Below are 13,085 nucleotides of genomic sequence, written 5' to 3'. Positions count from 1 at the left end.
CAATAGATGACTCTACAGGAAGTGGTGAAAGAGGTTAGAGTCCAATAGATGACTCTACAGGAAGTGGTGAAAGAGGCTAGAGTCCAATAGATGACTCTACAGGAAGTGGTGAAAGAAGCTAGAGTCCAATAGATGACTCTACAGGAAGTGGTGAAAGAGGCTAGAGTCCAATAGATGACTCTACAGGAAGTGGTGAAAGAAGCTAGAGTCCAATAGATGACTCTACAGGAAGTGGTGAAAGAGGTTAGAGTCCAATAGATGACTCTACAGGAAGTGGTGAAAGAAGCTAGAGTCCAATAGATGACTCTACAGGAAGTGGTGAAAGAGGCTAGAGTCCAATAGATGACTCTACAGGAAGTGGTGAAAGAGGCTAGAGTACAGACTTTGAGGTACGTTAGCTTCTGTTTGGTGGGTGTGTCATGGCGTGGCTTGGAGCAATGAGTGACGTATTTAAAAGGGCAGTGGACATGCTGACAGTGTTCCCTAACCCACAACCCAACCCCTACCCCTTTTATCAACTGGTCGTTCAGTACAGTACAGTTTCCGTTCAATTGAATGTTCCGGAGCGTTAAAACTTACTGAACGCAGCCATGGTTACACTTCGGAATAGGGAATGTTTGGTTGTGACACATTATGGCCAGAGAGGAAGGTTTTACTCCACCCAAAATCGGTCCATGAAAAAATAAGCCCGTGAAGTGAGGAAGGCCAGTGGTGGCAAAAGTACCGTTATGTCATACTTGAGTAAAAGTAAAGATACTTAAATAGAAAATGACTCAAGTAAAAGTGAAAGTCACCCAGTAAAATACTACTTGAGTAAAATTCCTTATATTTAGCAAACCAGACGTCACTATTTTCTTGTTTTCTATTGACTGATAGCCAGGGGCGCAATCCAACACTCGGACATAATTTACAAATGAAGCATGTGTATTTAGTGAGTCCTCCAGATCAGAGGCAGTAGGGATGACCAGGGATGTTCTCTGTTTAGTGAGTCCTCCAGATCAGAGGCAGTAAGGATGACCAGGGATGTTCTCTGTTTAGTGAGTCCTCCAGATCAGAGGCAGTAAGGATGACCAGGGATGTTCTCTTGATAAATGTATAAATTGGAGCATTTTCCTGTCCTGCTAAGCATTCAAAATGTAACGAGTACTTTTTGGTGTCAGGGAAAATGTAGAGTAAAAAGTACCTTAATTCTTTAGGACTGTAGTAGAGTAAAAGTTGTCAAAAAATATAAATAGTAAAGTACAGATACCCCCCAAAAATACTTAAGTAGTACTTTAAAGTGTTTTTTATTAAGTACTTTACACCACTGCGCAAGGTTTATTTAACCAAATATATATTTTTCATAATGGTTAGTTTGTTACCACGGATATAAATGGACTCGTGGGATTTTGGCAACTTTGAAAAAAAAAACTTTATATGTGAGTTGTGCTGTTGTCATAGAGATAGATAGAGGACTCATATTGAATATAAACCAATTTTAAACATGGACCTAGCCATTGAGGGCTTCCATCATTTTAAATAGTCAACTGGTATTTCTATGAGTTGGGAGCGATCAGCCAATGAAGAGAAAATGGACTACTTTAAACAGAAACCACCTCTATGGCGCTGCCCATGCTGCCACAGACGTTATAATGGCACAGATACAAAGATGACTCCTCTATCTATCTCTATGGCCTGTTGTTCACACACGTATCTGCCCTCTCATTGGCTAGAATGGTCCTACCTTATGGTACCACCTTTTTTGACCAATCAGATTGGCTCTGAAAAAGCGCTGAGGTAAAAAGATCTAATGTGATTGGTCAAAAGATCAATTAGTGGAGAAAAAAAATATGAATTGGGTTATGTGCGTAAATGCAGCCACAGAACAGTTTATGCAAACCAACCCTCCCTGTTTTGTCTTGACACATGAAGGAGTCGTCTCTGAAAACAACTGGTCTCTGCAACTTCATCTTTGTCTCTGTGGTGACAGTCTTCAAGTGATGATGATGGGGGTACTGACGCATCTCTCTGCTCTTCTTCTTTTCTCTTACCTTCACACTGCGCTCTCAGAGGTGGTGGTGAAGTTCGATCCAAAGTGCAAGGGGTTCTTCCTGGATGAGAAGACTCCAAATATCCCGGGTATTTTGCTTGATGGGACTGCACAGAACCATTACAAACCGATTTGCCAGTTGTTCGACAACATCTACAGGTATGCAACTCTTTATGACACGGCCAACAGGATCCCTGTGTTCTCAGCCTACACCTTCATTGGTTCTGGGAGCGACAGCATCAAAAGGCCAGCATGGAAGATAGAACCCCAGGTAATTGATTCATTCATTCTTTGTGCATTAATGAAAATCTTATTTATTAAAATGATTGGACATATACTGTAACATACTGTATGTGTAAGATGTGTGAATACTCTGTCAATAGATTTGTGAAGTGTGTATCTTAAAAGTGTTTCAAATAAATATTGTTCCTGTAGCTGGATGAAGAGAAAGATCCCAATATGGCACTGGCTACGCCGGGAACCAATTACCCAAATCAGGCTGTCAAAGAAGACTATGTTGGGGCAGAGGACACACACAAGGTGAACAGAGGTCACATGTTTCCAAATGAGCATGCGCATGATATAGAAAGCAAGAATTCCACCTTTACCCTGACGAACTGCGTTCCGCAAGCAGTGTCCTCAAATGCATTTAGCTGGTGTAACATGGAGAAAAGTGTCAAAAAGATTCTTGAGAACAACTGCAAGGATGCTAACAACAAGATAAAAGCCTACGTGGTGACCGGAGCGGTGCCCAGTAACAGCGACACACTGAAGAACCGAGTGAACATCCCATCTTACCTGTGGTCTGCCTATTGTTGTTACAACAGAAACCTGGGTGAGTGGATGGCCAAGGGATATTGGAGCGAGAATGTAGCAGAGGTGTGTGGGAAAAAAAGGTTGAAACCACTTGCGTTGACAGATCTGTATGAAAAACTGAACGTAATCTACCCCGGAGGAGAAGTCAGTGTATTCCCCCAGCAGTGTTCAAGTGGTTTACAGCTCAGGTTAGCAGGGGAAGATTTAGATTCGGATGGGGAGGACGGAGGAAGAGATGGACATGGGCAAGAGGATGATGAGTGTGCCTGTCCTTCCGGAAGGGCTGTAGAACAGATAGACAACTGAATCTAGCTGCCGGACAAATGCAATGGTATTGACCGCAAATAGCCCAAATAGATATTGTATTTGACATGAATATACCGTAATAATTTCAAATATTGATTACATAAATGCAATCAATATGTTTCTGTATATATTCATGGGTATATTTTAAGACTTCCTTGATTAAAATCATTTTACCTGAATTCCTTGTGATTAGTCTTTTGTCCAACAACAATAAAAATGTGTATTTTTTGGTGGTCTCCATTTTGCTCCAAGTCCCCCGTCATTGTCAGTGTACTCATCTGAAGTCGACACCGTCGATGTGCCAACTTCTGTTTGTAGCGTCCGAAGCATTTGGTCAATTGGGAGTAAGAAGGTAGTTTTGTGCCCTACCCAGGAAACGGGCGAGATGTTGTAAAAACAACACGTTTCCTGAGCTTATGTCTCCTAGATACAGGACAAACACTTATTTCTTATTTGTTGACGGTCTGATTTGCCATTTATGAATGTGTAATTCAATGCATTTCTCTGGGCTATAGAAGTAAAGGCCAAATTCAGTATTTGATCAAAAAAATATTATAATTTTGATACCTAAAAAAGGGCCCTAAAATTCTAAATAAAATATCTAAATGAGCCATAGTATAACCAGCTTAAAGCAAAGCCATGTTAACTTAAACCCCACAACGGCTTAGACTTTTAACAATGTACTATTCTCCCAGTCTGCCTATGCATATTTCTCACACACACACACACACACACACACACAGAGGTTTGTTAAAAGTATTTTAGTTTCACAACATTACTCAGAATATAAGACAACAGGACTTATTATTATTCAGCTGTATAATTGTTAGGTAGCTCTGGTCCAGGTTGTTACATGTATCTAGCAGGTTCAAGCACCAGCAAGTCTGTACGTAACGCCTTGGACCAGATCTAATCATTAGTAGGGTGCTAAGGCCCATAGAGCCCTGGTCAAAAGTAGGGCACTAAGGCCCATAGAGCCCTGGTCAAAAGTAGGGCACTATGGCCCATAGAGCCCTGGTCAAAAGTAGGGCACTATGGCCCATAGAGCCCTGGTCAAAAGTAGGGCACTATGGCCCATAGGGCCCAGGTCAATAATAGTAGAGAATAGGATACCATTTGGGACTCTCCATAGTTAGATATTATAACAATTAACCAGAGAGGGTGACAGACAACAGGAGACAACTCTACAATAGAAAATAAACCCAACTATTTAAAAATAAATCACATAACAATGACTGCAGAGACTGAGTGAATATATATATACAGTCCAGTAGGGGACTATTAGTCCAGCCAGTCCAGTAGGGGACTATTAGTCCAGCCAGTCCAGTAGGGGACTATTAGTCCAGCCAGTCCAGTAGGGGACTATTAGTCCAGCCAGTCCAGTAGGGGACTATTAGTCCAGCCAGTCCAGTAGGCGACTATTAGTCCAGCCAGTCCAGTAGGCGACTATTAGTCCAGCCAGTCCAGTAGGCGACTATTAGTCCAGCCAGTCCAGTAGGCGACTATTAGTCCTAACAGCCAGTCCAGTAGGGGACTATTAGTCCTAACAGCCAGTCCAGTAGGGGACTATTAGTCCTAACAGCCAGTCCAGTAGGCGACTATTAGTCCAGCCAGTCCAGTAGGCGACTATTAGTCCAGCCAGTCCAGTAGGGGACTATTAGTCCTAACAGCCAGTCCAGTAGGGGACTATTAGTCCTAACAGCCAGTCCAGTAGGGGACTATTAGTCCTAACAGCCAGTCCAGTAGGGGACTATTAGTCCTAACAGCCAGTCCAGTAGGGGACTATTAGTCCTAACAGCCAGTCCAGTAGGGGACTATTAGTCCTAACAGCCAGTCCAGTAGGGGACTATTAGTCCTAACAGCCAGTCCAGTAGGGGACTATTAGTCCTAACAGCCAGTCCAGTAGGGGACTATTAGTCCAGCCAGTCCAGTAGGGGACTATTAGTCCAGCCAGTCCAGTAGGGGACTATTAGTCCAGCCAGTCCAGTAGGGGACTATTAGTCCTAACAGCCAGTCCAGTAGGGGACTATTAGTCCTAACAGCCAGTCCAGTAGGGGACTATTAGTCCTAACAGCCAGTCCAGTAGGGGACTATTAGTCCTAACAGCCAGTCCAGTAGGGGACTATTAGTCCTAACAGCCAGTCCAGTAGGGGACTATTAGTCCTAACAGCCAGTCCAGTAGGGGACTATTAGTCCTAACAGGCAGTCCAGTAGGGGACTATTAGTCCAGCCAGTCCAGTAGGGGACTATTAGTCCAGCCAGTCCAGTAGGGGACTATTAGTCCAGCCAGTCAAAGGCTCAGCCCCATATTTCCTATATAGTGCACTGCTTTTGACCACAGATTTATATAGCACACTACAGAGCCTATGGGTCTCTGGTCAGAAGTAGTGCACTATATAGGGAATAGGGTTCCATAGGGCCATGGTCTAAAGTAGTGCACTATATAGGGAATAGGGTTCTATAGGGCCATGGTCTAAAGTAGTGCACTATATAGGGAATAGGGCCCTGGTCAAACATTGAGTGCACTGCATAGTGAATAGTGTACTATTTGGGACACACACCCTAAGACCGGTTAGTTATTCCAGACTGAGATAGGGTTTGACAGTTTAATCTAGTTTGACTTGGTCCTGTTAATATGTTTGTTCTCACGCTCCTTCCTATACCATATCTCCCTCAGTACCTCTCTCTGTTCCCCTCCATGTCAGGGGTTCTCTGTTTTAACTCGGGGTCCCTCTCCCAGCATTGAGGAACCCCCCCCCCCCCCCCCCACGTATATTTCTATGGTTACAAGCTCTGTTCATGACACAAACTGTTCAAATCCCTCTGGTTGGTGGAGAGAATTTTGCAGGTTTAAAGTATAGTTCCTGAAATTCTACACATTTTGTCACGTGGTGCAAAGAAAATGTTGCAGTTTTAAAGCATTTTTTTGTTGCTGCAATTCTATACATTCTGCAATTTTTCTAATGTCTATTCATGTGATATTTGAGTGACTAAAAAAATTACAACAATATCTATGGCCTAAAAAAAACCTTAATAAAGAAAATGTTAGCTGACATTTGACACGTTACACATATCTCCCTAAGGTCTACGATGATGACATGACAAGAGGACCTGATGATGTACTACCCAATTTAGAAACTGTACCTTGTGCATTCTACTATTATAATTTTCAAGAGTTTAGTTTAAAGCAGGACCCCGTGCCGCCCCCTGTCGACCCCTCAGTTTGAGATCCACTGCTCTATGTGATGTTCTGTACGGGCTCCTCTATGTGATGTTCTGTACGGGCTCCTCTATGTGATGTTCTGTACGGGCTCCTCTATGTGATGTTCTGTACGGGCTCCTCTATGTGATGTTTTGTACGGGCTCCTCTATGTGATGTTCTGTACGGGCTCCTCTATGTGATGTTCTGTACGGGCTCCTCTATGTGATGTTCTGTACGGGCTCCTCTATGTGATGTTCTGTACGGGCTCCTCTATGTGATGTTCTGTACGGGCTCCTCTCCCCTCTATGTGATGTTCTGTACGGGCTCCTCTATGTGATGTTCTGTACGGGCTCCTCTCCCCTCTATGTGATGTTCTGTACGGGTTCGCTGATCTTCAGACAGCCCCAGTAGATCATTCTGCACATGCTCAGTACAGTCAGGAGAATCAGGAAGACCCAAGCGGCATAAATCCCTCTGTGGAGCAAGGCTGGTTTACACGTTCCCACCTAGAGAGAGAAACAGATAGAGAGAGAGACAGAGACAGACAGAGGGGGAAACAGAGGTTAGAGTACTAAGCATAGTTCCCTCTGGCTTCCATGTTCCCACCTACACACACACACACACACACACACACACACACACACACACACACACACACACACACACACACACACACACACACACACACACGATTGTGACTGAAATAGTGTCTTCAGAAACTAAACTCACCACTAGTCCTGCCGTGCCGCCAGAGAAAACCAAAAACAACAGGAAACACCACAAGCCCCGCCTCCTGGGGTACCGCCGGCCAACAGAAGAGCTGCAACAGAGATAAACAGGAAGTCAGTACAGAAACAGAGTTGAAGAACGGTAAAAGGAATAAGTTGATGTGAGATGGTATATAGACTCACACTTTTCTGCAGTGGGGGCATCTGGCTAACGTTCTGTCTGAGAAATCAGTCCACTGACAACACACACAGTACACTACTGTTAGTTTACACCACTACTACTACTACCCCCAACCCCGTTCCCTCAGACACACACGGTCCTACCAGGAATGTGTTTCTGCAGTGTCCACAGACCACTCTGACCCCAGCGAGTTGTTGAGGTCCTGGACTGTCTGAACCCGACCCGGCAGCACGCACCAGACCCAAGTTCATGACACGCTTACTGGAACACACACACACACACACACACACACGATCAGTTACAATCCTTAACCCCTGACACACCAAACAGAATGGACTCTAGCCTCGATCAGTAACAGAATGGACTCTAGCCTAGACCAGCAACAGAATGGACTCTAGCCTAGACCAGCAACAGAATGGACTCTAGCCTAGACCAGCAACAGAATGGACTCTAGCCTTGATCAGTAACAGAATGGACTCTAGCCTAGATCAGCAACAGAATGGACTCTAGCCTAGACCAGCAACAGAATGGACTCTAGCCTAGACCAGCAACAGAATGGACTCTAGCCTAGACCAGCAACAGAATGGACTCTAGCCTCGATCAGTAACAGAATGGACTCTAGCCTAGACCAGCAACAGAATGGACTCTAGCCTAGACCAGCAACAGAATGGACTCTAGCCTAGATCAGCAACAGAATGGACTCTAGCCTAGATCAGCAACAGAATGGACTCTAGCCTAGATCAGTTACAGAATGGACTCTAGCCTAGATCAGTTACAGAATGGACTCTAGCCTAGACCAGCAACAGAATGGACTCTAGCCTAGACCAGCAACAGAATGGACTCTAGCCTCGATCAGTAACAGAATGGACTCTAGCCTAGATCAGCAACAGAATGGACTCTAGCCTACACCAGCAACAGAATGGACTCTAGCCTACACCAGCAACAGAATGGACTCTAGCCTAGACCAGCAACAGAATGGACTCTAGCCTTGATCAGTAACAGAATGGACTCTAGCCTAGATCAGCAACAGAATGGACTCTAGCCTAGACCAGCAACAGAATGGACTCTAGCCTAGACCAGCAACAGAATGGACTCTAGCCTAGACCAGCAACAGAATGGACTCTAGCCTCGATCAGTAACAGAATGGACTCTAGCCTAGACCAGCAACAGAATGGACTCTAGCCTAGACCAGCAACAGAATGGACTCTAGCCTAGATCAGCAACAGAATGGACTCTAGCCTAGATCAGCAACAGAATGGACTCTAGCCTAGATCAGTTACAGAATGGACTCTAGCCTAGACCAGCAACAGAATGGACTCTAGCCTAGACCAGCAACAGAATGGACTCTAGCCTCGATCAGTAACAGAATGGACTCTAGCCTCGATCAGTAACAGAATGGACTCTAGCCTAGATCAGCAACAGAATGGACTCTAGCCTACACCAGCAACAGAATGGACTCTAGCCTAGACCAGCAACATAATGGACTCTAGCCTTGATCAGCAACAGAATGGACTCTAGCCTTGATCAGTAACAGAATGGACTCTAGCCTTGATCAGTAACAGAATGGACTCTAGCCTAGACCAGCAACAGAATGGACTCTAGCCTAGACCAGCAACAGAATGGACTCTAGCCTAGATCAGTAACAGAATGGAATCTAGCCTAGACCAGCAACAGAATGGACTCTAGCCTAAACCAGCAACAGAATGGACTCTAGCCTAGACCAGCAACAGAATGGACTCTAGCCTCGATCAGTAACAGAATGGACTCTAGCCTCGATCAGTAACAGAATGGACTCTAGCCTAGACCAGCAACAGAATGGACTCTAGCCTAGACCAGCAACAGAATGGACTCTAGCCTAGATCAGCAACAGAATGGACTCTAGCCTAGATCAGCAACAGAATGGACTCTAGCCTAGATCAGCAACAGAATGGACTCTAGCCTAGATCAGTTACAGAATGGACTCTAGCCTAGACCAGCAACAGAATGGACTCTAGCCTAGACCAGCAACAGAATGGACTCTAGCCTCGATCAGTAACAGAATGGACTCTAGCCTAGATCAGCAACAGAATGGACTCTAGCCTAGACCAGCAACAGAATGGACTCTAGCCTAGACCAGCAACAGAATGGACTCTAGCCTTGATCAGCAACAGAATGGACTCTAGCCTTGATCAGTAACAGAATGGACTCTAGCCTTGATCAGTAACAGAATGGACTCTAGCCTAGACCAGCAACAGAATGGACTCTAGCCTAGACCAGCAACAGAATGGACTCTAGCCTAGATCAGTAACAGAATGGAATCTAGCCTAGACCAGTAACAGAATGGAATCTAGCCTAGACCAGCAACAGAATGGACTCTAGCCTAGATCAGTAACAGAATGGACTCTAGCCTCGATCAGTAACAGAATGGACTCTAGCCTCGATCAGTAACAGAATGGACTCTAGCCTAGATCAGTAACAGAATGGACTCTAGCCTAGATCAGTAACAGAATGGACTCTAGCCTAGATCAGTAACAGAATGGACTCTAGCCTAGATCAGTAACAGAATGGACTCTAGCCTCGATCAGTAACAGAATGGACTCTAGCCTCGATCAGTAACAGAATGGACTCTAGCCTCGATCAGTAACAGAATGGACTCTAGCCTAGATCAGTAACAGAATGGACTCTAGCCTAGACCAGCAACAGAATGGACTCTAGCCTAGACCAGCAACAGAATGGACTCTAGCCTAGACCAGCAACAGAATGGACTCTAGCCTAGATCAGCAACAGAATGGACTCTAGCCTAGACCAGCAACAGAATGGACTCTAGCCTAGACCAGCAACAGAATGGACTCTAGCCTAGACCAGCAACAGAATGGACTCTAGCCTAGATCAGTAACAGAATGGACTCTAGCCTAGATCAGCAACAGAATGGACTCTAGCCTAGATCCTTCCAATCTTCTCCCTCTCCCATTCTCCCTACCAAACCTTGTCCTTTCTCTCTCTCTACCTCGGTGCTCTCTCTCTCTACCCGACTTTATGTCCCCTATCTCCATCTCTCACCAGTAAAGTCGGGGACAGGCGATCCTCTGTGAGGTGACTTTACAGATGAGGAGACAGTTACAGGGGCAGCGGACATACTTCTTCCCTGCTGGAGCATTCTTTATAGGCTAGAGAGAGAGACGATGATAAGAGTTAGTTCTGATAACTACTTAATAGTATCCTTCCATCAGTCGCCAGTGTGTGTGTGTGTGTGTGTGTGTGTGTTGTAAGTAGATAGAACTGTGTCTGCATTCTGCTCACCGTAGCCTCATTGCAGATGATGCACTTGACTACGTGTTGGTGTGTCTTTCCCTCCACGTTGATGGCACTCTGACACACCCTATAATACAAAATACAACTTTATTGTCCAAATGTTACAGTAAAACAACAGATTTGCCTTCTGCTAAATGTTTAACCCCGTTTATCCAGTCCCCAGCCAGGGATTTAAAAGGACAGGTTCATCTGCTGAGGTAGGATGTATAGAGAGTGTGTGTGTGTGTGTGTGTGTGTTGCTGGGCTACCTACCTACAACTGATGATGGGGGAGCTGCCAATGTCTGGGCTGCCCAGGGCAGAGTAGGGAGGGGGGGCTTCACCGAACAGGACTGGAGGGGGGGCACTGGGGCTGAGGAATGGAGGGAAACCTGGGGCAGAGGACGGGAGGAGAGAGGTGGGTAATATATTTTTTTGGGGGGGGGGGCAGAGAGAGGGTATGAAAGGCAGAGAGAGGGTATGACAGGAAATACATTTTTTTTTTAAGAGGAATGATTCGTTCACACAAAAGCTTTCACTTCTGAGTACACATGACTGTCTAGAAATAGAATATGGAAGTGAAATCAGTTGTTATTGCTGGATAAATACCCTCTTCTACTAGGTAGTTACTATTCAGCCAGCTAGTAGCTACGGGGAAAAAAACAGTAAATAGCCGAGTTGTTAATAAACTAGCTAGCTAGACAGCTTATAGTGCATCCAGCTAAGCTAGCTAGTTGACCTTAGCGAGCTAGTTAGCTACTGTTGCTAGCTAGGTAGTTAGCTATTGTTGTTAGCTAGCCAGCTAAGTAACATAGCCAAAGCCAGCTGTTGTTATAGCTAGTTACTCACTCTGTGGCCTCGGGGGAAAGCCATACGAGGCACCATTCGTCCCGTCGTGCTGGTCCGAAAGCAACGGGCTACGCTCTCCATCCGACATAGCGTAGCTATTGGGAACCAGCGCAGGCTGTAGCGGGGTGTCGAGTGCCCAAACCGGGGTAGTGTGTATGGCCGGGACGACTGAGTGAACCTAGTTAGCTGAAGTATTCACATGATCACGGGAAACCAGGAAGAAGGAAGCAACAAACAAAAAAAACCACTCTGTCACATGACTCGTTAGTCATTACGCAGGTGATGGACGGGATGTTCAACCAATTGTCGTCCTCAATATAAATCGGGAGGCCGGAAGTCGTCTAGTGATTGGTTTGTTGTTGTTGCCCGCCACATCCACGCATCACACGGTCACTTATTACAGCTCAATGTACAGCCACGGCTTCTTCACCGGGGCGCAACAACGCGAGATTTTAGGGAACGCTTGAAAAACAGACCAGGCCGGTTAAAAAGAAATATTTATATATATATCTTTTTTCTTCAAAAAACAGAACAGCCAGAGGGATTCCCACAAAGCAATAAGGAAGAGAAACAAATTAAATATAATAATTCAAATCCACATTATATCAATTGAAATACAGACATGTAGCAAATACATTTTGCTTTGTTAAAACGTTTTAATGACTCGAAATAGTTTTCCAAATCAGATCTAATAAAAATTACATTTTGATTTGTGTATGAAAAAAATGTACCTAATAAAATAGATTTACGACATACATTTCAATTGTGGAATCAGTGTAGTAAAATAATATGTCAAACTTAAATATTTCAATGGCTCTATGTATTTTGTTGCCAAGATATAGTTTGACATCAGTCCAGAACACTTCACTATATAAACAATGACAGAATAAGTGTTCAATAGATTCAGTTTCTAGTTCACAAAAACTGCATTCACTGGTAACATCAGGTATATAATTAAAAATCAAATCAAATTTTATTAGTCACATGCGCCTAATACAACAGGTGTAGACCTTACAGTGGAATGCTTACTTACGAGCCCCTAACCAACAATGCAGTTTACAAAAAATAGAGATAAGAATAAGAGATAAAAGTAACAAGTAATTAAAGAGCAGCAGTGAAATAACAATAGAGAGACTATATACAGGGGGGTACTGATACAGAGTCAATGTGCAGAGGCACCGGTTATTTGTGGTAGTACGTACATGTCGGTAGAGATACTAAAGTGACTATGCATAGATGACAACAGAGAGTAGCAGTGGTGTAAAGAGAGAGGGGGGGGGGGGGGGGGGGGGGCACGGCAAATAGTCTGGGTAGCCATTTGACTAGATGTTCAGGAGTCTTATGGCTTGGGGGGGTAGAAGCTGATTAGAAGCCTCTTGGACCTAGACTTGGCGCTCCGGTACCGCTTGCCGTGCGGTAGCAGGGAGAACAGTGTATGACTAGGGTGGCTGGGGTCTTTAACCATTTTTAAGGCCTTCCTCTGACACCGCCTGGTATAGAGGTCCTGGATGTCAGGAAGCTTGGCCCCAGTGATGTACTGGGCCGTTCGCACTACCCTCTGTAGTGCCTTGCGGTTGGAGGCAAAGCAGTTGCCGTACCAGGCAGTGATGCAACCGGTCAGGATGCTCTCGATGGTGCATCTGTAGAACCTTTTGAGGATCTCAGGACCCATGACAAATATTTTCAGTCTCCTGAGGGGGAAAAG

At 44.8% G+C, this 13,085-nt stretch overlaps 2 protein-coding genes across 3 annotated transcripts; one reads left to right on the top strand and one right to left on the bottom strand.

The window, feature by feature from the left end:
- The first annotated feature begins 1,839 nt into the window (after positions 1-1,839).
- On the top strand, positions 1,840-3,330 carry LOC120049186. Its single transcript, XM_038995415.1, has 2 exons — positions 1,840-2,300; positions 2,465-3,330. Exons 1-2 carry the CDS (start codon positions 1,842-1,844, stop codon positions 3,149-3,151), a joined length of 1,146 nt encoding a protein of 381 aa, XP_038851343.1. The 5' UTR covers positions 1,840-1,841; the 3' UTR covers positions 3,152-3,330.
- A 3,074-nt stretch (positions 3,331-6,404) lies between these two features.
- LOC120049537 (type I phosphatidylinositol 4,5-bisphosphate 4-phosphatase-A-like) lies at positions 6,405-11,592 on the bottom strand. 2 transcript variants are annotated; one of them, XM_038995786.1, is made up of 9 exons: positions 11,381-11,592; positions 10,806-10,923; positions 10,542-10,620; positions 10,302-10,408; positions 7,406-7,523; positions 7,265-7,317; positions 7,083-7,173; positions 6,725-6,859; positions 6,405-6,665 (listed from the first exon to the last, which is right to left on the bottom strand). In XM_038995786.1, exons 1-9 carry the CDS (start codon positions 11,466-11,468, stop codon positions 6,657-6,659), a joined length of 798 nt encoding a protein of 265 aa, XP_038851714.1. In that variant the 5' UTR covers positions 11,469-11,592; the 3' UTR covers positions 6,405-6,656. The 2 variants fall into 2 exon arrangements, with proteins under 2 accessions (XP_038851714.1, XP_038851713.1); XM_038995785.1 differs by having other exon boundaries at positions 6,405-6,859.
- Positions 11,593-13,085: the final 1,493 nt, after the last annotated feature.

The sequence above is a fragment of the Salvelinus namaycush genome, chromosome 6 (assembly GCF_016432855.1).
Source record: "Salvelinus namaycush isolate Seneca chromosome 6, SaNama_1.0, whole genome shotgun sequence".
NCBI lineage: Eukaryota > Metazoa > Chordata > Actinopteri > Salmoniformes > Salmonidae > Salvelinus > Salvelinus namaycush.
The sequence above is the reverse complement of the archived record's forward strand: the minus strand, read 5'-3'. Positions and strand labels throughout refer to the sequence as shown.

Bases quoted from the DNA above. Each gene is read 5' to 3' on its own strand.
- LOC120049537 (XM_038995785.1), bottom strand. From the start codon at position 11,468: ATGTCGGATGGAGAGCGTAGCCCGTTGCTTTCGGACCAGCACGACGGG. The intron at 10,409-10,541 runs GTGAGCAGAATG...CTCTCTCTCTAG, and splicing joins TCATCTGCAATGAGGCTACG to CCTATAAAGAATGCTCCAGC. The intron at 7,318-7,405 runs GTAGGACCGTGT...GTGTGTTGTCAG, and splicing joins ACTGCAGAAACACATTCCTG to TGGACTGATTTCTCAGACAG.
- LOC120049186 (XM_038995415.1), top strand. From the start codon at position 1,842: ATGTGCGTAAATGCAGCCACAGAACAGTTTATGCAAACCAACCCTCCC. The intron at 2,301-2,464 runs GTAATTGATTCA...TTGTTCCTGTAG, and splicing joins CATGGAAGATAGAACCCCAG to CTGGATGAAGAGAAAGATCC.